The sequence below is a fragment of the Mobula birostris genome, chromosome 4, assembly GCF_030028105.1.
Source record: "Mobula birostris isolate sMobBir1 chromosome 4, sMobBir1.hap1, whole genome shotgun sequence".
Taxonomy (NCBI): Eukaryota; Metazoa; Chordata; class Chondrichthyes; order Myliobatiformes; family Myliobatidae; genus Mobula; species Mobula birostris.
The window spans coordinates 201805531-201830034 of record NC_092373.1 but is presented as its reverse complement, the minus strand read 5'-3'; the positions used below and the strand labels follow the sequence as shown (position 1 = coordinate 201830034).

The 24504-nt window shown below is 45.1% G+C and overlaps 1 protein-coding gene across 1 annotated transcript in view; it reads right to left on the bottom strand.

Annotated features, from left to right (window-relative positions):
- Nucleotides 1–24504, bottom strand: part of LOC140196112 (uncharacterized) — a 69746-nt gene that overhangs the window by 24491 nt on the left and 20751 nt on the right. The window contains exons 5-7 of the mRNA XM_072254818.1: nt 18663–18785; nt 2598–2801; nt 325–402 (exon numbers count right to left, since the gene is read on the bottom strand). Coding sequence (XP_072110919.1) covers nt 325–402; nt 2598–2801; nt 18663–18785 — 405 coding nt within the window. The remainder of the gene's footprint in view (nt 1–324; nt 403–2597; nt 2802–18662; nt 18786–24504) is intronic.

Here is a 24504-nt window from a genome sequence, read left to right as displayed (position 1 = left end):
GATTAAAAAAAACAGTTCCAAATGTCCCCGTACTTGGGGATTAAGGCCCTCTAGTTCCGGACACTCCAACCTCTGGTTCCGGACACTCCAACCTCCGGTTCCAGACACGCCAACCTCCGGTTCCGGACACGCCAACCTCCGGTTCCGAACACGCCAACCTCCGGTTCCGAACACGCCAACCTCTGGTTCCGGACACGCCAACCTCTGGTTCCGGACACGCCAACCTCCGGTTCCAGACACCTGAACCATGGTGAACCCCAATAGTTCTGGTCCTGCTATAAAAGCTCAGAAAACATTTTTGAATTTCTCACAGTTTGACTTTACCTGTGCGATTGGAGATGACCCATAGAAACTATCCAGACACTTCTTGTACCTGTAGCAGGCAAGGGCGTCCTCCGCTGCCTGGAATAAAGAATGCATGGATTTCTTACACGTCGTCAGGCCTGAAACAGAAGCTCAGTGGATGAAGGAGATACTCCTGGAGGTGCAAAGCTGTCGGGCCTGCAGGCACCTGAGCCAGGAACAGCCTCAGACCAGGGGGGAAGCAAGCAGCAGCAAAAGGCTGGCACAGGGGTGCAGTGGTTAGAGCTGCTGGCTCTGCCGCTCTCCCTAATGTATCTGCCCCTACCATAAAACATTCCATGCACCCAGCGCTCTCTATGTAAAAACTCTTGCCTCTGACATCTCTCTCCATACTTACCTCCAATCACCTGAGAATTCTAGACTTCCCTGCACTGCATTCACACCTCACGTCTGCCCACAAATATGCATGTACCTATCTCAGAGCTTCTTAAGTGCCCCCCTCTGGAACATGTGTGGCGCGTGGCCAAGTGGTCAGGACGTTGGGCTCACGATCTGAAGGCCGTGGGTTCGAGTCTCGGCCAGGGCAGCGTGTTGTGTCTTTGAGCAAGGCACTTAACCACACACTGCTCCAGTCCACCCAGCTGAGAATGGGTACCGGCAAACGCTGGGGGTTAACCTCGCGATAGACTGGCGTCCCATCTGGGGGGGGGGCTCATATTCTCAGTCGCTTCACGCCACAGAAACCGGCATAAGCACTGGCCTAAAGGGCCACAAAGGCTCTCGGGACAGACTTCAACTTTTGACTCTGGAAACACAGGTTTATGAAATGTGAGGTGCATAAATGGGATTGTTAATCAGAGTCTTTTTCCCCAGGGATTATCAGCATGGAGAGAGATGTCAAAGGCAAGATTTTTTACATAGAGAGTGCTGGGTACATGGAACGTATTATCAGGGGTTATGGTAAAGGCAGATACATTAGGGAGAGCTAAGAGCCTCTTAGATAGGCACCTGGATGGAAGGAAAATGGAGGGCTTATGTGGGAGGGAAGGGTTAGATTGATCATAGAATAGGTTAAAGAGTCAGCATTACATTGTGGGCTGATGTTCTATGTTCCATTTTCTCCCTGTGGATACATGGGATCACCCCTGGTGCTCTGGTTTCGTCCCGCATCCTAAAAACATGAGGATCGGTAGGTTGACCAGCAACGATCGGACACTGAGACCGGATTTGTAGTATTGTGTGCAGTTCGGGCCAATTACCTACAGGAATGATATCAATAAGACTGAACGAGTACAGAAAAAAGTTTCAAGGAATTTGCTGGTAGTTGAGGGCCTGAGTTAGAGGCAATGTTCTCCCTAATTTGTAATGCACAAAAATCATGCGCTGTGCCATTTTTTGCCCGGTGACAACACCATGTGCACACTGAATAGTTTCTTCAGTAAAAACAGCATCAATAAGTCAGTTCTACAAGCTTCAGACAAAACATCACAAACTCCATGTTGTCAACACTGTCCACATCAGAAACCAGGAAAGGAAATGTGATTGTGTACGATTGTGAAATATATTTAACATGCCAATGAGGTAGAGCGTGACGTGCCTAAATTCCTCTGTGCTCTAGTAGCAAAAGATGTGTGCAGAGGGAACATTGATTACAGGGAAAGGTTGAACAGGTTCAGACTTTATTCCCTGGGGCGTAAAAGAATGAGGGGAAAATTTGATAGAGGTGTACAAAATTGTGAAGGATACAGATAGGGTAAATGCAAGCAAGTTTTTCTACTGAAGTTGGGTGAGACTAGAACTAGAGATTATGGGTTGAGGGTGAAAGATGAAGTGTTTAAGGGAAACAAGAGGGGAACTTCTTCACTCGAGCGTGTGGTGAGAGTGTGGAATGAGCTGCCAGCACAAGTGGTGGATGTGGGTTTGACTTCGACATTTAAAGGGAGTTTGGGTAAGTACATGGACAGGTGGGGTATGAGGGCTGTGGTCCATGTGCTGGCCAACAGGAATAGGCAGAATAATATTTCACCACAGATTAGAAGGGCTGAAGGGCCTATTCTGCACTGTAGAACTCTGTTACTTTAAGTCAAACAGCATCTATGGAGGGAATAAACGGTCAGCATTGCGGGCCAAGACTCTAAATCAGGCCTGGAAAGGAAGGGGCAGAAGCAGAATAATCCTTGATGATGAAGGGTCTCAGCCCGAAATGACGACTGTTAATCTCCCTCCGTAGATGCTGCCTGACCTGCTGAGTCCCTCCAGTGTTTTGTGTGTGTCACCCCCGGCTCTTCCACTACCTTGTTGGTGTCATAGGTGCAGCTGGTTTGTGGACAGATCTGGTATCCGCACGGGTCACAGCGGTGATAGTTAAAGCGGTCCATGCAAGCCGTGTACGCGTTCATGTGGGGCCTGCAGTAGTCGACGCAGGGCCTGATGGGAGGCAGGTTTCCTCGGTAGTGATCCATGTAGGTGGTCGGAATGCACGGGTCTATCTTTGGAACCTTTTAATAACGAGAAACAGACTGTCAAACCCGCAGCCCCGCCACGAATGAAAGAGGGAGCTCAGATCACCCCAACACCCCCAGGGGAAATTGAAAACTTGGCTGAACAGTGCCACAATTGCCTCTTACTCAACATCAATAAAACCAAAGAGTTGATTATTGATTACAGGAGGAGGAAATCAGGGGTCCGTGAGCCGGTCCTCATGAAGTGGAGAGGGTGAATACCTTCAAATTCCTTGGGTGTTATCACTATCAGAGGATCTGTCCTGGGACCAGCACAAAAGTGCCATCACCAAGAACAGATAACAGTGCCTCCAGTTTCTTAAAAGTCAGAATCAGATTTACTATCACTAGCATGTGTCATGAAATTTGTTAACTTAGCAGCAGCAGTTCAATGCAATTCATAATATAGAAGAAAAACAAATAATAAAATAATAAATAAATAAATAAATTGCAGTATATGTATATTGAATAGATTAAAAATTGTGCAAAAAACAGAAATAGTATATATTAAACAAATGAGGTAGGTTCAATATCCATTTAGGAATCGGATGTCAGAGGGGAAGAAGCTGTTCCTGAATCGTTGAGTGTGTGTCTTCAGGCTTCTGTACCTCCTTCCTGATGGTGAGAAAAGGGCATGCCCTGGGTGCTGGAAGTCTTTAATAATGGATGCTGCCTTTCTGAAGCACTGCTCCTTGAAGATGTCCTGGGTACTTTGTACCCAAGATGGAGCCGACTAAATTTACAACCCTCTGCAGCTTTTGAAGTTTGTGTAGATCTGGCAAGTCATCTAAAAATTCCATTGATGCACAGTGACAAGTATCCTTGCAGGTTGCATCGAAGCTTGGCATAGAAACACCTACACCCAGGAACAGAAAAGTCTGCAGACAGTGGTGACACAGCCCAGTCCATCACGGGCCAAGCCCTCCCCTTCAATGGGCACATTCTCAAAGAGTGCTGCCATGTGAAAGCAGCCTCAAGGATCCCTACCATCTCGACCATGCTCTCTTCTCACTACTGCCACTGGGAAGGTGGTAGGGGCAGTCGCTTATTTGGGACAACTTTTAAAGAACAAAGGCTAATCAAGACAATTGCTGGGATTCCCCTTGTTTATTTCTGACGCTATGTCGCTAATTGGGGCAGAAGACTTGCCGAGCAGTTTCTAACTAATGTCAGACACATGCACGAGCATAGCTGTTAGATGCTACACCGTGCTTCGACTGAACAATTGCGTGCGTTTGTGTTCAAATAGCAATGATTCCTGTCACTGATAGCTGGTGAGAAAGAAGCAGTGAGACAATTCAGGAATGTTTTGCTCACTGCAGTTTCAGGCTGGAAATGCCAGAAACGGCCGGGAGTGAAAATGAAACTATTTCACTACTTCAACAAGTTAGAAACTATGAAGAGTTTGAAGATATCAACAAACATCTTGAAAGTTGTTTTTAGAAACATAGAAAACGTACAGCACAATACAGACCCTTTGGCCCACAATATTTTTGTTCTAGTTTGTTCTGTATTTTATTTAATTACCTAGGTTGTTACTCAGTTTGTCTTTTTTAATACCTTTTTAACTTTTTCCATGAATCTTCAGCTAACTGAGGCAGCCAGTTATCAGGCATAAGTGTACTGGTCCCGATGTGTCCCAATTAGCGGAATTCACTGTGTGTGTATATATACACATACATACACACAGTTCAGTGCAGTATCCTTACTGTTCCTAGCAGTGTGCTCTTCTGGACCGAGATCTCAGATGTTGTTCCCGGGATTTGTCGAAGCCACTCTCCCAGTCCAGGTGTCACAGCTCCAAAGCTCCAAGTGCTCCTATCACCACCAGGAATACTCTGGCTTTAACCTCCCACATCCTTTCTATCTGCTCTTTCAAGCCCTGGTATTTCTCCAGTTTCTCATATTCTTTTTTCCTGATGTTACTGTCATTCGGGATTACCACATCTGTTACAATTGCTTTCTTCTGTTCCTTGTACAGTATTTATATATGTATGTGTGTGTGTGTGTACACACACACATATTTATTGACATTTATTGACATATATGTCTATACATAAATAGACTGGACAGATAAACTGTATATACTGTAAATAAAATAGATTTCTTTCATTTACATTATTTATCTTCTTTTGCACATGGGTTGTTTGTCAGTATTTACTTATGTATACTTTTTCATAAATTCTATCGTATTTTTTTATTTGCCAGTAAATGCCTGCAAGAACATAAATCTCAAGTACACACATGATGACATATGCGTACTTTGAAAATAATTTTATTTTGACTCTGGCTTTGGATGTTCCAGTATTCACCGTGCTGTGCTCAATTGCCATCACTAACTCTGCCTTTGGGGAGGTCGGTGTCACTCCACCATTCTATGGACTTGGTGTTCAATTCTCCTGCCCTCTCCCCATAACTTTTGATGCCCTTACTAATCAAGGAGGTATTAACCTCCACTTTAAATATATCGAATGACTTGGCGTCCACTATTGTGGCAGTGACTTTCACAGATTCACCACCCACTGGCTAAAGAAATTCCTCCTCATCTCTGTTCTAAAAGCGTGTGCTTTTATTCTGAGGCTGTGTCCTCCTCTGGTCCAAGACTCCCCCACTTAAGGAAACATCCTCTACACGTCCACTCTATCTAGACCTTTCAATATTTGATATGGATAAATGAGATCCCCTCCCACCATTCTTCTAAACTCCAGCAAGTATGTATACAGGCCCAGAGTCATCCTGTGCTCTTAGTATGTTAATCCTTTCATTCCTCAGATCTCATGAACATCCTCTGGATTCTCTGCAATGCCAGGACATCCTTTCTCAGATAGGGGGCCAAAAACTGCTCACAATACTTCAAATGTGGTCTGACCAATACCTTTTCAAGCTTCAGCATTACATCCTCGCTTTTATATTCTAGTCCTCTTGAAATGAATGCTAATATTGCTTCACCACTGAGTCTGAGAACATGGTAGTACTGCTGGGAAGAGGATGAAAAGGAGGTTATTGGCTTAGGAATCTGAAAGTGGTGGAGAAAAAGCTGTCCTTGAGTCTGGACATCCAGGCTTTCAAGCCCCTGTACTTTCTCCAAGGAGGTAGAAGAGAGAGAAGGGAATGGCCAGGGTGAAAGGCATTCCTGACGATACTGTTATCAGGACACTGGGAAGGTGGACTGGATGGAAGGCAGTGACGAGCCTGTGACTGGGCACTGATCTCCAGCCCTAGAGGCCCTTGACAAGGTGCAGTCCCTTCTGCTGAAGGTTCTCCAGCCGTGCCTCTGGAGATGGAGCAACACACACTAAAATACTGGAGATCAACACACAAAATGCTGGAGGAACCCAGCAGGTCAGGCAGCATCTATGGAGAGGAATAAACAGTCCATGTTTCAGACTGTGAGACAGGTCCCAGTGGCCAACCATTTTAATTCCTATCCCCATTCCCCTTCCAACATGTAGGTCCATGACCTCCTCTTTTGCCAGAATGAGGCCACCCTCAAGGTGGAAGAGCAGCACCTCATATTCTGTCTCAGAAGTCTCCAACCTGAGGGCATGACCATCAATTTCTCCTTCCATTAATTTTTACCCTCCCCTTCCCTCTTTTCTTTTCTTTTACACTCAGGCTTCTTACCTCTTCTCCTCACCTGCCTATCATCTCCCCCTGGGTTCCTTCCTCCTTCCCTTTCTCCCATGGTCCACTCTCCTCTCTTATCAAATTCCTTCTTCTCCAGCCCTTTACCTTTCCCACCCACCTGGCTTCACCTATCACCTTCCAGCTAGTCCTCCTTCCCCTCTACCCACCTTTTTATTCTGGCAACGTTTTATTCCGGAAATGTTGCAGGAAAGCAGCATCCATCATCAGGGACCCCCACCACACAATCATGCTCCCTTCTTACTGCTGCCATCAGGAAGAAGGTACAGGAGCCCCAGGACTCACACCACCTGGTTCAGGAACAGTTATTACCCCTCAACCACCAGGCTCTTGAACCAGAGGGGATAACTTCACTCATCACTGAAGTATTCCCACAACCTATGGACTCACTTTCAAGGACTCTTCATCTCATGTTCTTGATATTTATTGCTTATTTATTATAATTATTTCTTTCTTTTTGTATTTGCACAGTTTATTGTTTTTTGCACACTGGTTGTCCGCCCAGTTGGTGCAGTTGTTCATTGATTCAATTATGGTTATTGGATTTATTGAGTATGCCCACAAGAAAATTAATCTCAGGGTTGTATATGGTGACATGTAGAGTATGTACTTTGATAATAAACGTACTTTAAACTTTGACTTTTTGAATTTTGAGGCTGGCCTCCAACACCAGTCAATGGTGGAAAGCAAACACAACATGTATGTATCATCATTACACCCACTCTATTCATGATGCACACCATGTCTCCGTGACCTCACTAGGGTCTTTCACCATTCTAATGTAATGAAAGGACCAATACATTTGACCTTCATTTCTTCTCTGTAAAAGTAGCCAGTGATACTAAGACAATACTGAACACTGGTACACCACAGGGGTGTGTTCTCAGCCCCATCCTCTATTCTCTTTTCACCCATGACTGCTCTACCATTCACTCCACCAACACCATTGTCAAATTTGCTGACGATACCACCCTAATAGGTATCATATCAAACTGTGATGAGACAGCCTATAGGGAGGAGGTACAGCATTTGACAGAATGGTGTTGTCATAATAACCTGGACTTGAACATCACAAAAACCAAGGAGCTGATAGTAGACTTCAGGAAATCAAAGTGCGTCGAGCACTCTGCTCTGCACATATACGGGAAAGAGGTGGAGAGAGTAGAGAGTTTCAAGTTCCTCGGCGTCCACATCTCGGCTGACCTCACCTGGACTGCCCATATCTCTTATCAGGTGGGGAAGGCCCAACAGAGGCTCTACTTCCTAAGGAAGCAAAAGCACGCTCTCCTCCCTCATCACCTGCTGATCAACTTCTATCGGACAACTGTAGAGAGCCTCCTGACGTATTGCTGTGCAGTGTGGTTTTTCAGCTGCACAGAACAGAACAAGAAGGACTTGCAGTGGGTGGTGAGGGTAGCAGAGCGGGTTATTGGCACAACATTACCCTCCCTCAGAGACATTTATACTGGCAGACTTCAAGAGAAGGCTACTTGTATTTCAAAGGATCCCACTCATCCTGGACATCACCTGTTTTCCCCTCTCCCTTCTGGGAAGAGATACAGATGTGACGACAAACCAAGTTATCAGAAGATTGATACTGATGAGAGAGATAAGGGAGACAATGGAGAAGCGTTCAAAATGTTAATGAGAGAAGAGAGAGATTAACGAAAAGAGACACAATTCAGAATATTGACAGACCGGTTGCTTTGAACCTGAACTGTTTGAAGTTTGATGGACAGGCGATACCCCAGCAGGGGGATAAAAAGAACAGGTTCGCTAAGGCACGACAGACACCACGAGATCACGAGATAATGAGACCCTGGAAGAACGGTGTGTCCCCACAAGTTGGTGGGAGTTTGGAGGTCTGGTTATGGGAACCGACCATAAACGCACAGGGTGAAAAGGGTACGATCGGTGGGAACCTGGTGTGTGTGTCCGCCCTTGCCTGGGTGCCGGGTTCACCGCGGAAGAACGGTCGTATCCAGAGCGGAGGGGTCACAGTTGGTGATCACAGAAGACATAACAAAGGGTCCGCCCGAGAGCTAACTGTGAAGAACATTAAAGGTCTGTCTTAATCAGATTTGCATATTATCTCTCTCTCTCTCCAATGGCACAACAGCGATTACTGCGAACTGTACTAAGCTGAACTGAACTCTGCGTCACTTGAGACTGATCATTTTACCCCTAGACTGCGATAGAGCTTGGTTGATTCCTATTACCCTAGTTCTGTGTACATGTGTGTTTTATCATTGCTAACCTGTTGCATTTATATCCTTACGATTAGAATACTGTGTTGCTTATTTCTTTAATAAAACTTTATTAGCTTCTGTTAACCAGACTCCAACTAAGTGGTCCATTTCTGCTGGTTTGGCAACCCAGTTACGGGGTACGTAACACAGAGTATTAAGGACGAAAACAAAGAGACTCCCTAACAGCTTCTACCCACAAGCAGTGAAATGTATAACACCCCCTTCCCTTCTCCGGCCCCCCTCCTAAGACGGCGGCAGCTAAATGCATCACACTTCCAGGAATGGCAGGTGTGCAATAGTCCTCCCCCCCCCCCCCCCCATCCATATATTATTAATTTTGGACTGCACTCCTGAGGTTTTAAGAGTTCATTTTATGTATATATTCTTTGTCATGCTGCAAAACGTTGAGCTGCTAAACTGTGTTTCATTGCTCCACAACAATGACAATAAGGATATTCTTCTTCTTCTTCTTCTTCTTCTACAACATGAGAATTAATCAATGGTGATCTTGCACCTTATCTTTTACCCGCACTGCATTTTTTGGTAGCTTTTCAACTTTATTCTGCATTGTTATTAAACATAGAAAATAGAATAATATAGCACAGTACAGGCCCTTCGGCCCACAATGTTGTGTCGACCTTTTAACCTACTCTAAGGTCAATCTAGCTCCTCCCTCCTACATAACCTTCCGTTTTTCTCTTATCCATGTGCTTGTCTAAGAGTTTCTTAAATGTCCCTGACGTATCCGACTCTACCACTGTCCCTGGCAGTATGCTCCATGCACCCACTACTAATTTCTACCCTGGGAAAAAGTCGCTGGCTATTCACTTGATCTATGCCTCATATCATCTTGTATTCCTCTATCAAGTCATCTTTAATCTTCCTTCACTCCAGAGAGGGAAAAAAGTTCAGATTCATTTATTTATCAAACGTACATCAAAATGTACAGTGAAATGCATCCTTTGTGTTAACAACCAACACAACCCAAGGATGTGCTGGGGGCAGCCAGCAAGTGTCACTATACATTCTCGCACCAACATAGCGTGCCCATAATGTTTAGGTGAGTGTGAAATCTAGTGCAGACATCCCTCTCTGAAATTATCTGCCCCAACTTCCAGCCAAAGAAGAAAAAAACGGAGAGCACACGGAACATAGAACACTACAGCACAGTACAGGCCCTTCGACCCATGAAGTTGTGCTGACCTTATAACCTACTCTAAGATCAAGCTAACCCTTTCCTCCTACATAGCCCTCCATTTTTCTTTCATTCACGTGCTTGTCTAAGAATTTCTTAAAGGTCTCTAATGTATCTGGCACTCAATGCCAGTAAGACGAAAGAGCTGATTGTGGGCTTCAGGAAGGGTAAGACGAAGGAACACATACTAATCCTCATAGAGGGATCAGAAGTGGAGAGAGTGAACAGTTGCAAGTTCCTAGGTATCAAGATCTCTGAGGATCTAACCTGATCCCAATATATAGATGTAGTTACAAAGAAGGGAAGACAGCAGCTATACTTCATTAGGAGTCTGAAGAGATTTGGCATGTCAACAAATACACTCAAAAACTTCTATAGATGTACTGTGGAGAGTATTCTGGCAGGTTGCATCACTGTCTGGTATGGGGGGTGGGGGCTACTGCACAGGACCGAAAGAAGCTGCAGAGGGTTGTAAATTTAGTTGGCTCCATCTTGGGTACTAGCCTACAAAGTACCCAGTACATCTTCAGGGAGCGGTGTCTCAGAAAGGCAGCGTCCATTATTAAGGACCTCCAGCACCCAGGGCATGCCCTTTTCTCACTGTTACCACCAGGTAGGAGGTACAGAAGCCTGAAGGCACACACTCAGTGATTCAGGAACAGCTTCTTCCCCTCTGCCATCCAATTCCCTAAAAGGACATTGAAGATTTGGACACCGCCTCACTTTTTTTAATATACAGTATTTCTGTTTTTGCACATTTTAAAAAATCTATTCAGTATATGTAATTGATTTAATTCTTTATTTATTATGTTTTATTTTATTTATTGTTACTTTTCTCTCTCTGCTAGATTATGTATTACACTGAACTGCTGCTGCTAAGTTAACAAATTTCACATCACATACTGGTGATAATAAACCTGATTCTGACTCTGATTCTGCCCCCGGCAGGGCATTCATGTACCCATCTCTCTCTGTTTAAAAAACCTTCCTCTGACATCTCCCATGTACTTTCCTCCGATCACCTTAAATTTATGCCCTGCTTGTATTAGCCATTTTCGCCCCGGGGAAAAGTCTCTGGCTGTCTACTTGATCTCTGCCTTTTATCTTGCACATATATAAAGCTAGGTCCATTCACATGATCCCTTCCGTGACCACAGGATGCCCCAGTGAGATATCTGAAGTATATAGCTATGATTGGAATGGAGGGAAGTTGTACAACAACCACTTAGGGATCAGACCAGATAATCTAGTTTAGTGATATAAATGAGTGGGTTAATATTGTGATTAGTTTTGTATTATTATCGTGTACGGAGATACAGTGAACAGCATATTGTTCATACAGATCAGATCATTACACAGACCATTGAGGTAGAACAAGGGAAAACGATAACAGAATGCAGAATAAATTGTAACAGCTACAGAGAAAGTGCAGTGTAGGTAGACAATAAGGTGGAAAGGAGATTGTGAGGTCGAGTCCAACTTAACGTACGAGGGAACTACTTAAGGGTCTTATAACAGTGGGGTTGATGCTGTTATGGATGGGGAGACACCCACTGAACTTCCTAAAAACACAGTAGTGTGAGAACTTTTTTTGGCCATCTGACAGAAACAGCCAGAGGAACAGTTACCTTCTGGTCCAAGAACTAACTCTCAGAATTGCCATTTCTAGGTCCCACACAAACTCGACTGTGACCTGAACAAGTTTCACTCAGAGCTGTGGAATCAGCTTCAGTCTGGACACCAAACTCAGCTTCCCGTGGACTGTTAAAGCTCAATGGGGGTGATACTGACCTGAGTACCCTGTTTTGGCTTTAAGTTGCATCCTACTCACTGCCCTCTCCTCATCTTCATTGCTCACAGATTCACAGAACAAGGCACAGAAGACGTCATGGTCATCCACTGCAACCAAGGAAGACCCCAGTTTGTGACGCTTGTTCATACCACTGGACCCGGACTTCTGATGTCGACAGAATGGATCTGCCCCAGAGCAATGGCTTTTCCAATTTAAAAATTGTCCCACACATCCTGTCATCATCAGACAAGACAGACAACCACCAAATGTCAAGGAAGGCCATGTTAGCATTGTGGTTAGCATTACCCTATTACAGTATCAACAACCCAGGTTCAATTCCCATCTCTGTCTGTAAAGTGACCGTGTGGGTTTCCTCCGGGTGCTCCAGTTTCCTCCCACATTCCAAAGACATCCAGGTTAGTCAGCTAATTGATCTGTAATTGGACGGCACAGACTCACTGGGTCAGAAGGGCCTGTTACAATGCTGGATCTCCAAATAAATAAAAACCTTGTTAACATAGAGCACCACAGCAGAAAAATAGGTCCTTCGGCCCAAAATTCCTGAGTCAAATGTAGTTGCAATCCAAACTAATCCTATCTGCCTGCACATGGTCTGAATCTACCCATTCCCAGCACGTTCATGCACCTATCTAAACATCTCTTACATATTGCTAATAATGCTTATCTGCCTCCATCTCCTTCCCGGCAGCACATTCCAGGCACCCAACACTCCGTGTAAAAATCTTTACTTGAAGATTAAAGATTAGCTTTATTTGTCACATGTACATTGAAGCATATAGTGAAATGCACAAAGTCTGAGGATGTGCTGGGGTAGCCCACAAATGTCACGTAGCATGCCCTCAACTCACCAATCCTAACTCGTGTGTCTTTGGAATGTGGGAGGAAACCAGAGAACCCGGAGGAAACCCACACACCACAGGGAGAACGTGCAAACTCCCTATGGACAGGGGTGGGAATTCAACCCTGGCAATGTAAAACGTTGTGCTGATCACTAAGCTACCATGCTGCCCTTGCCTCTTGTCTCCTGGAGGTCCTTTAAAACTTTCCTCTCCTCACCTTAAGTGCATGTCCTCTAATATTTGATAACTCTACCCGGGGGGAAAAAAGTTACTCAGTCTCTGCCTCTCATAATTTTATAAAGTTCCATCAGATCTCCCCTCAGACTCTGAATCTCCAGAAAAAACAAATCCAAGTTTGTCCAATCTCTCCTTCTATTTAACACTCTCCAATCCAGGCATGGTAGTGTAGTGGTTCGCACAATGCTTCACAGTACCAGTGACCCAGGTTCATTTCCCGCCACGGTCTGTAAAGAGTTTGCACATTCTCCTCATGACCGCACAGGTTTCCTTCGGGTGTCCCATTTCCTGCCACAGTCCAAAGGCGTACCAGTTGGTGGGTTAATTGGTCATTGTAGATTGTCCCCGATTCAGGTGAGGGCCTCCGTCAGTCAGAATTGACCATGGATGTTGTGTGCTAGCTCTCTAGATACCCAAGCCAGGGTAGTACGATATGGAGAGCAAGCTCCTCCCCTCCACACATCTGATGAGCCCAAACAAATGGCAGAGACCGATACAGTTTTGTACCAGCAGTGTTGCAGGAGTTGCCAGTCAACATTGAACTCAATGTAAGACTGCCTTAGGGACTCCAGCTCTGGATTTTTCCCCTGGGGTTTGCTCCTGAAGTCTTCCCCATGAGTGGGCATAGCCGCAAGGCAAGGGAAGTTTGAGATCGGGGTTTTCCTTCTCCTCGATGAGCTGCCAACCACGGCTGATGAGCCCCCTCTGCCCAAAGTGACTGGTTTTAAGGCACCAGTAACCCACCTTTGCCCTTCCTCCTGTCTGTAGAAACGGTCCCACCGGGCTTAGTAGCTGAGGAGCTGGAGTTGGTTGACAGAGGCTATTTGAGGTGCACGCCATTGGGAGCATTTAATAGGCAGTGGGAGCTTATCCCCATTAGAACTCCTGGCTATAACAACCTTAAGGGACTCCTGATTAGGCTAGGATCAAACTAGTGGATAGCTGGGTAGTGTGGCTCGAAGGGTTGAAAGGGTCTGCTCTGCACTGTCTCTCAATCAATTAAAACCAATCAATTAATCAATCAATCAATAAATAAATACATAAATAAGGCATTGGAGCAGAATGAAGCCATTTGGCCCATTGATTTTGCTCCTCCATTTGATCATCACTGATTTATGTTCCTTCTCAATCCCATTCTTCCTGTAGCCTTTGATGGCCATACTAATCAAGAACCTATCTTGGTGATCCTCTTCTGCACCCTCTGCAAAGCCTTCACCTCCTTTATGGAGTGTAGTGACCAGATCTGCACACAATACCCCAAATGTGGCCCAACATATTTTTAATACAGCTGCAACGTGACTTCCTGACCAAACAAGACAGGTAGCCAATGGTCTCTTTACCACCTTTATCTATTTCTCTTGGGATCAGTTGACCTCCTCAAGATGGGCAAACTTGTCTAGTCCCATTTTGCTGATCTTTTTACCAAACTATTCATCACCTTGTCATAGAGTCACAGAGTCATAGAAAAGTACAGCACTGATCTATGTACACCTCAGGTCTCAGCACAATGGTTAGCACAACGCTTTACAGTATAGGGCCAAAAGGGCCTATTCCGTGATGTATTTCAAACAAGCAATCAATAAGTAAATGGAAATCTCACCAGGCTCTATATCTTCATAGCTTGGGTGTTGTTGCCCCTTTCACTGCCTTGCCAGCACTGAGCTGATGATGTCCCAACATATCAGCATTGTAGACTATGTCCAATTGTGATCTCACTGCCACCCGTCCTAGAGACTCCCGCTTTCCCCTTTCCACCCCTCCTCTTCAGCCACGAGTAATGGGCCGTTAAACCTTCCATGATGTTAACCATGCCTATTTAAAACATAGAACATAGAACAGTACAGCAGTGGGATACGTCCTATAGCCCATTATGCCTGTACTGTCCGTGATGCCAAATGGAAACACAGTGGATTCCAGTTAACTGGGCCTTTAGTTTAATGGGGCAGCCGCTTGTCTGGGACGACTCTTAAAGAACAAAAACTAATTGAGAAAATACTTGGGATTCCCTTTGTTTATTTGGGACAATATGCCACTGAACTGGGTGGTAGGGCAGAGATACGTCTCTACCAAAGGAGATGTAAGGCACTCCTTCCCTCCGCTAGCCTGCAGGTCACCCTTGGGCAAGGTGTGGCACCTGCTTAGCCCCTGATCAGGGTCACGTGAAGCCATGGGAGCAGGTGGTGGATGGTCGTATGAGCAGCCAGTGCAGATCACAAGTCCTGGTTAAGTGACCACTGATGCCAGGCAGACAATTTCTGAAGAGTATTGACAATGGCCGGGGTCACCTGTCTTGTAAACACTCTGCCCAGAAGAAGGTAGTGGCAAACCACACCTGTAGAAAAATTTGCCAAGAACAATCAAGATCACCCACATCATATGACACAGGACATAATAATGATGATGATGCCATTTAATTGGGGCATGAAACTGTTGCCAAACAGTTTCTAACTAGTGTCAGTCAAGTGATCTTGTGAGGCCGTTTGAACATTTTGTTCATTTACAGTCAATCAAAAGAACACGACAGCATACACTGTATGAATTCCTCCATCGATAACTATTAGGAACCTTAGGGAGAACTTCTTCACTCAGAGGGTGGTGAGAGCGTGCAGCGAGCTGCCAGTGGAAGTGGTGGTTGCAGGTTCAGTTTCAACATTTGAGAAGTTAGGATAAGCAGATGGATGGGAGATATGGAGGGCTACAGTCCCAGTACAGATTGATGGGTCTGGCCAGAATAGCATGGACTAGATGGCCCAAAGGGCCTATTTCTGCACTGTCATGCTCCAGGTCTCTGTGACTAATATATGGCTGAAAAGAACAGTCACTAAATGTGAAGTGTAGAGAGATCTCAGATTGTGTGCCCACTGTCTCCTGAAGGTAACAGGGCTGATAGACAAGGTACTTTAGTTTATTATACTCTATGTAATGAAGCCATGCTCTAGCAATGAGGAGTAAACAAGGACCTTGCCAGCACAGGAGAACTTGGAGACTGGATAGGCTGGGACCGTTTTCTGCATAGTGAATGAGACTGAGGGTGATCTTTATAGAAGTTTATAAAACCGTGAGAGGTACTAGCAGTTAGCAAAACGCTATACAATGACAGCAACGAGGGTTCAAATCCCACAGCTGCCTATAAGGAGCCCCAGTGAATGCACGAGCTTTTTCCGTGTGCTCCGGTTTCCTCCAATGTTCTAAAGACAATAGCTGTGGGCGTACTATGTTGCTGTCGGAAGCGTGCTGACTTCCGCCGGCTGTCCCCAGTGCATCCTTGGACTATGGTGGTCATTTGCACAAGCGGCACATTCACTGCATGTTTTGATATACATGTGACAAATAAAACTACTCTTAACTTTTTTGAAGTAGATGGTCACAATCTTCTAGGCAGGGTAGGGGAGTCTAATGCTGGAGAGCACTCATTTAAGGTGTGAGGGGAAAGATTTAAAGTGGATTTGAGAGGCAGGTGTTTCACACATAGGGCTGTGGGTACATGGAATGAGTGGCCAGAGGAAGGCAGATACAATGACAAAGTTTAAAAGACATTTGAACAGGTACATAGATAGGACAGGCTTAGAGGGATAAGGGCCGAATACAGGCCAATGGAACTAGTTTAGATGGTCACCCATGATGTAGCCAGCACCACCACAGGCACTAGCCTCCCCAGCAGTGAGGACATCTTCAAAAGGCAGCATGCCTCACCTTCCACAGCATGCCCGCTTCTCAATGCTGCCGTTAGTGAGGAGATACAGAAGCCTGAAAACTCACACAACCTTCCAGGAACAGCTTCTTCCCCTCCACCATCAGATTTCTGAATGGACAATGAACCCATGAACACTACCTCACTATTCTGCTGTTTTTTTTGCACTACTTGTTTATTTAAATTTTTTATTGTAACTTGCAGCAATTTTGTCTTGCGCTGCAATGCAAAAAAATTCACAACGTATGTCAGTGATGATAAACCTGATTCCACCACACCTATAGAAGTTTGACAAGGTTTTTGATGTCATGCCAAATCTCCGCAGGCTCCGAAGGAAGTAGAGGCACTGCTGTGCATTTTTTGCAATTATATTTATTTGAGGGACCCAGAACAGGTCCTCTGAGATAGTGACACACAGGAATTTAAAGTTACTGACCCTCTCCACCTCTGATCCTCCAGTAAGTACTGACCCATGGACCTCTGGTTTGCCTCTACTGAAGTCTTTTGTACGTGTTGGAACTTGTATGTGGAGTTGAACGCCTCACTTAAAACAAAGGCAAGGAAAACTAAGTTCCTGGATCCTGTGTTTTTTTTTCTTTTGATTAGTTTCTGGAGTTACAAAACACAAGGCTTGGTATCTGCTAACTTGCTTGTGTCCCCCACTCACTGGGGCACCTCTTCTTCCTCTTTTGTGCCAATGGCGACGTACCCATCAGGAAGGTGCGTTACGGCCACCCACCGCAATGGAGTGTGACAGGAGCCAGATCCTTCCTCCCACACCTGTTTTAATTAAAAAGTCCACCAAGACCTTACATGCCTCAGGTGCCAGAATATCTTGCAAACCTTGGCACCCCAGTCCTACCCAATAATTACCTAAATAGCTTCCTATGTTCCAATGAATATCTGTGGTACACCATGGTCACACATTGCACTGTCTCTAGCACCTTACAAAAGTCACAACTTCAGTCTCACCAACCACACGTCTTCCCTCCCATTCCTTCCCCAGGCACCTCCCCTGAACTGATGGAACACAAATTATAATGCCACCTTCCTGTCTCACTCCTATCCCACAAATTCTGCCACCTCCCAAACCCAGCCAGCCTAATACTGTACAAGATTTGGCTTCATACTTCCCTAGATTGACTATAATATCTACCTCAGACTCAGATGTTTAGGCTATAACATCTGCCCTTTCATTACCCGATACAGCCACATGTACACTGCAGCACCATTTTCCACAGTCCTTTTAAACTCACTGGAACCCTTTCCCATACTCCTTTTAAACTCACTGTGTCCCTGTTCCCATTCCATCCTTTAAACTCTCTGGATTCACTGGAAATGAATTAGTATATTGTTGCAAAGCATCTAAAAAAGAGTTAAGCAAGTGCTCTCTGTAACTGCAACACTACTTGGCCTTCTAATTATCCTTTCTACTACTTCAATGTACTTACACTCAGGGCCACTTTATTAGTTACAAGTGCTCGTTAATGCAAATATCTAACCGGACAATCATGTGGCAGCAACTCAGTGCATAAAAGCATGCAGACATGGTCGAGAGGTTCAGCTGTTGTTCAGACCAAACATCAGAATGGGGAAGAATTGTGATCTAAGTGACTGTGGAATGATTGCTGGTGCCAGATGGGGTGGTCTGAGTATCTCAGAAACTGCTGATATCCTGGGATTTTCACACATAGCAGTCTCCAGGGCTTCACAAACATGAGAAAATCTGCAGATGCTGGAAATCCAAAGATGTTGGAGGAACTTAGCAGTCTCTAGAGTTTACAGAGAATGGTGTGAAAAACAGTAACTTTCAGTGAGTGGCAGTTCTGTGGGTGAAAACTTCTTGTTAATGAGAGAGGTCACAGGAGAATGGTTCAAGCTGGCACGTTACAACAGTGGTGTGCAGACGAGCATCTCTGAACACACAACATGTTGAACCTTGAAGTGGATGGGCTACAGCAGCAGAAGACCATGAACCTGCACTCAGTGGCCACTTTATTAGGTGCAGGAGGTACAGGATAAATTGGCCACTGAGTATAAACATGAAGTGATCTGTCTGGATGAAACTCAAACAAAATATCTCAGTAACATTTCCAATTCTATTGACATTTTAACAGGATAAAATCCTACAGTCTAGAACATCCGGAATGGATTTATGAGAGTTTTACTGCACCTCGTTCACTCTTTACCTCAGTATTGAAATGTTCCTTGACCTTTACATGCGGAAACTCAAGTACTCGAGGTATCATGCGCTCATTCATGGGTTTGTAGTCGTCCAGGTAGGTGGTGGGGTATTTTTCTCTGACGTCATTCTAATTGGAAACAAATTTACAGTTCAGTTATGTTCTGTGATCCTCTAAAATTCTATAAGGTTCAAGATTAGAACATAGAACATAGAAATTTACAGCACATTACAGGACGTTCGGCCCACAACGTTGTGCTGACCATGTAACCTACCCTAGAAACTAACTAGAATTACCCTACTGCAAAGCCCTCTATTCTCCTAAGCTCCATGTACTTATCTAAGAGACTCTTAAAGGACCCTATTAAACCTACTCCCACCATCACCGGCAGTGCATTCCATACACCCACCACTGTGTGTGAAAAACTTAACCCTGACATCCCCTCTGCTCCTAGTGAATATTGAAGCAAAGTATTCATTAAGTACCTCCGCTACTCCATGCACACGTTTCCACTATTGCTCCTGATCAGTCCTATTCTCGCACGGCTCATCCTCTTGCTCTTCACGTACTTGCAGAACGCCTTGGGGTTTTCGTTAGTCCTGCTCACCAAGGCCTTCTCATGGCCCTTTCTGGATCTCCTAATTCCATTTTTGAGCTCCTTCCTAGCAACCTAATAATTTTCTAGAGCTCTAATAGTATCTAGCTTCTTGAACCTTTCATAAGCTTTTCTTTTAAACTAGATTTTCCACATCCTTTATACACCATGGCTCTTTTACCCTACCATCCTTTCCCTGCCTCAATGGAACATACCTATGCAGAATGCCATGCAATGTTCCCTGAAAATTTGCCACATTTCTGCAGTGCATTTCTCTGAGAACATCTGCTCCCAATTTACGCTCCAAAGTTCCTGCCTAATAACATCATATATCCCCCTACCCCAATTAAATGTTTTCCCAAATTGTCTGCTCCTATCCCTCTCCAGTGCTATGGTGAAGGAGATAAAGTTGTGATCAATACCTCCAAAGTGCTCTCCCACCAAGAGATCTGACACCTGACCAGGTTCATTTCCCAATACCAGATCAAGTACAGCCTTAGTCCTGATGAAGGGTCTCGGCCTGAAACATTGACTGCACTTCTTCCTACAGATGCTGCCTGGCCTGCTGCATTGACCAGCAACTTTGATGTGTGTTGCTTGAATTTCCAGCATCTGCAGAATTCCTGTTGTCAGCCTCTCCTCTAGATGGCTTATCTACATATTGCATCAGGAAACCTTCCTGAGCACACCTAACAAACTCCACGCCATCTAAACCTCTTGCTCTAAGGAGATGTCAGTCAATATTATAGGCATCTGTTAGTCTCATGAGACCATGGATTTGTGCCTTGGAAGGTTTCCAGGGTGCAGGCCTGGGCAAGGTTGTATGGAAGACCGGCAGTTGCCCATGCTGCAAGTCTCCTCTCTCCACGCCACCGATGTTGTCCAAGAGAAGGGCATTAGGACCCATACAGCTTGGCACCAGTGTCGTTGCAGAGCAATGTGTGGTTACGTGCCTTGCTCAAGGACACATACGCTCGAACTAGTGGCCTCCAAATCACTAGACGAACGCCTTAACCACTTGGCCACGCGCCAGTCAATATTAGGAAAGTTAAAATCTCCCATCACAGCAAACCTATTATTATTACTCCTTTCCAGAATTTGCCTCCCTATGCACTCCTCAATGTCCCTGTTACTATTGGGGGGGTCTATAAAAAAAACACCCAGAAGAGTTATTGCTATCTTCCTGTTTTTGACTTCCACCCACACTGACTCAGTAGATAATCCCTTCATGACCTCCTCCTTTTCTGCAGCCAAGACTCTATCCCTGATTTACAATGCCACACCCCACCTCTTCTGTCTTCCTCCCTGTCCTTTTTGAAACATCTGAAGCCTGACACACTCAGCAGCCATTCCTGCCCAGGACATCCAAGTCTGTAATGGCCATAGTTGCACGTATCGATCCATGCTCTAAGTTTATCTGCCTTGTAGTGTTGGAGGAGTAGGAGGAGAACATGGAATGTAGAACAGTTCAGCACAGTACAGGCCCTTCAGCCCATGATGTTTTGCCAATTCATGAACCTACTGTGGAAGAAAAATTTAAATATAGAGTTAAAAGATCTGTGTGTTGCTAAAATGACCTTGTGAACATCCTGTATTTTCTTTTAATTAATTTGAAAATCTACATGACTAAGATTATGGTGCAGGGCACTTATACTTAGAGTTATAACACAGCTGCATAAACAAGATAAGCACAGACAAAGATGTCATAAGTCATGAAGAGACACTATGGACTGTCAAGTCTTTGACAGCTAAGCGGGCTGCTGGATTTTCTCACTTGTCTACTACTAGGTATAAACATAAGCTGATTTCCTTGTAACTTATAGTTCAACACTTGTGGATTCTTCATGATATCATGGTAAAATGAAAGATTTGCCACTTGAATCCTGGAATTGAGCTTTATTTTTAAAATTCGCTGACACCCACTCTAGGATTGATCTAACCCAGGGGTTCCCACAGACCCCTTGGTTAATGATAGAGGTCCATGGCATGAAAAAGGTTGGGAACCGCTGATCTAACCCTTCCATCCCACATAGACCTCCATTTTCATTTTTGAGATTTAATTGTGTTCAAGGTCATAAAATGTTCAGTTGGAGTGATCGTTCTTTACTGGTCAAGTGGTTACAGGTTATTGGGAGATGGCACGAGAACAGGGTTGGAAAAAATTAACCAAGACTGAACGGCAGAGCAGACTCAATGTGATGAATGGCCTCATACTGCTACTATGCCTGGTGTGGGGGAGGGGGGAGGAGGGCACTGCACAGGATTGAAATAAGCCGCAGAGAGTTGTAAACTCAGTCAGCTCCATCACGGGCACTCGACTCCCCAGCATCTAGTTTCAAAAGGCAATGCCTCAAAAAGGCAGCATCCATCATTAAGGACCTCCATCACCCAGGACATGCGCTCTTCTCATTGTTACCATCAAGGAGAAGGTACAGGAGCCTGAAGGCACACACTTTACGATGCAGGAACAGCTTCTTTCCTTCTGCCATCAGCTTTCTAAATGGAAACTGAACCCATAAACACTACCGCACCACTTTTTTCTCTCTTTCTGCACTTACTGTAACTTACAGTTTTTATTATGTATTGCATTGAACAGTTGCTGTAAAACAACAAATTTCATGACATTTGCCGATGATACAAAATCTGATTCTGTACCTGATAGTCCTACCTGACCCGTCTGGGAGCGTATGGATTAAAGAGAAGACATTCTTGGGATCATTTATTCAGCTTGTTCACAAATAGAGTAAAATTAATTTTAAAAACAGTTCTCGGTTTGTCACACCAGTCCCAGTTTCTCAATGGAACAACCTGTGGTGTGCAGACACCAGAGACTGCAGACGCTGGAGCTTGGAGCCAAAAAACAAAAATGCTGGAGGAATCCTGCAGGTCGGGCAGTATCTGCGGGAGGGAGTGGATAGTCATTGCTTTAGGTTGAGACTGTTCATTTGGACTGATGTCACACCTGGTGATATCATCAGGTGTTTGGAATAGGTTGAGCACCACAGAAGACGGAACAGTATAACACTCTATGGCCTTCAGCCCATGATAAAGTGAGACGGAGCAAGATGCTGAGTGATGGTGGGAGTCAGCTCCTGGAGGGAGATAATCAGGAACACAAAGGACTACTATCAGTGAACTCAGATAAGTAAAGGAGGTGAGAAGGGGGACCATTGCAGGAGAGGTGAAGGGGATTTGGAACCAGAATAGGATGGCGAGTGAAATATGTGGCTAGTTGATGGATAGAGCTGGGGGGTGGGGGGATGGGGGCTGAAGGGTGGTGGGAAAGGAAACAAAAATGAGAGGACTGGAGGTGGATCAGATGAAGTATGAGGGGCAATGTGGAGTTGGGAATAAGAAACCAGCGAAGGTGAGGGGTCTGTGATACTGGAAAATTCAATACTGATGCTACTGGACTGCACAGTCCTCAGACAGAATCTGAGGAGCTGTTCTTCCACTTTGTGTTGAGATCCACCCTGGCAGGGGAGGAAACCATGGTTGGACAGGTCGATGTGGGAAATGGAAGGAGAATTGAAATGTCTTGTAACGGGGGTCTTGGGCTGAACTCTCATTTTAGTGTTAGTGCCTCTGTCAATCTGTTTGAACGCGTTCCCTCTCACCACAGGAATCAGGAGTCCATTGGGATATAAACGTTGGCACAAAGTAGTCAAGCTCAACACAATGGCAATTCCCACCATTTCTGAGATTTCTCTTGTCTGTACTCAGTACAGGGACATTGAAGAGTTGGAACTGGAATTGGATTATTATTGTCACGTACCAAGCAATGGTGAAAAACTTGTCTTGCATGCTATTTATACAGATCACATTATTGAAGTAGACCAAGGTAAAATTATAACAGAATGCAGAATAAAGTGTAACAGCTACAAAGAGAGTGCAATGCAGGTAAACAATAAGATCCAGCTTCTCATCGTACTAGGGAACCATTCAATAATATTGTAACAATAGGATAGAAGCTGCCCTTGACCCTGGTGGTACGTATTTTCAGACTGTTGTGTCTTCTACCCAAAGGAAGAGGGGAGAAGAGAGAATGCCCGAGGTGGGTGGGGTCTTTGATTATGTTGGCTGCTTTACTGAGGCAGCCAGAAGTGTAGACAAGAGTCCATGGAAAGAAGGCTGATTTCTGTGCTCCACAACTCTCTGCTGTTTCTCACAGTCATGGGCAGAGCAGTTGCTGTATCAAGCTGTGATGCTTCCAGGCAGGAACAACTTTCTATGGTACTTACCTACTGTCCATTACACTAGGGTAGCAATGAATTGTCCTCAATCTCTGGCGGTGTTCAGGGCTTCCTTCATCGTGTCGGTAGCTTCCTCTTGGTTTTCACTACTGTCAGTCATGCAAGTCCCAGGTGGAGACTCAGGAATACCGTCACACTCAGATGTAGAAGGATTCTTCATTGCTGTTTCTGTAACAGTTTTGTTTGACCAGGCAGGGTTGTTAGCCCTGAGTTGAGCTCCTGAACCTGGAGGCTAGTGGACCACTCTTGGTCTGGCCTCTACTTTTTGACCCCCATTTGGCATGGGTAACCCTACCAAAAGCTAAAGCATAAAGCCCAGACTCCAAACAGCATAGCTCTCCAGGTCATTGATGTGTGCAAGCCTCCAAACCCTACGTTTGTGGTCCTCTTGGAGGAACTTTCTATGGTCCATTGATAAAAATCAGTGAGGATTGCCGGGGACATGACAAATTCTTTCGGCCTCCTGAAGAAGTAGAGACATTGGTGACCTTTCAGGAACCTGATGGTTGTAGGGACTTCTCGGTGGATTGTCACCTTGCCGTGGTGGAGAAGCTTGTGTGGTCCTGTGATCCCAAGAGTGATGCCATCTGGAGCTATGCTCCTGGTAGGGTCACCCATGGCGGAAAGGTCGAGGGAGAGGTCCCTGACAAAGAACAACCCAACCAAGACCTCGACAGTGGAATAGGCGGACAAAGTTACTTCGAACTCAACGGCTGTGAAGGCGGATGAAGGCTGCAACAAGTCCATCAGCTCCAATCATCGTGGTTTCCATGCCATCGGAATCAGTTGGTTGATTTGTGAAGTATCGTGTGCTTCTTGGAGTGCAACATCAAGTACACGTTAAACAAATACACACACAGGCGTCTTCGCTCTGTGGGCCACTTCTTCAGAACGAAGACCATCATCCTCGACCTTGAGGGATAGCCACGACAACGACGACGACAACGGTTGTAGGGAGGTCCCTGAACCTGGAGATGTGGGACTTCAGGCTTCTGTACCT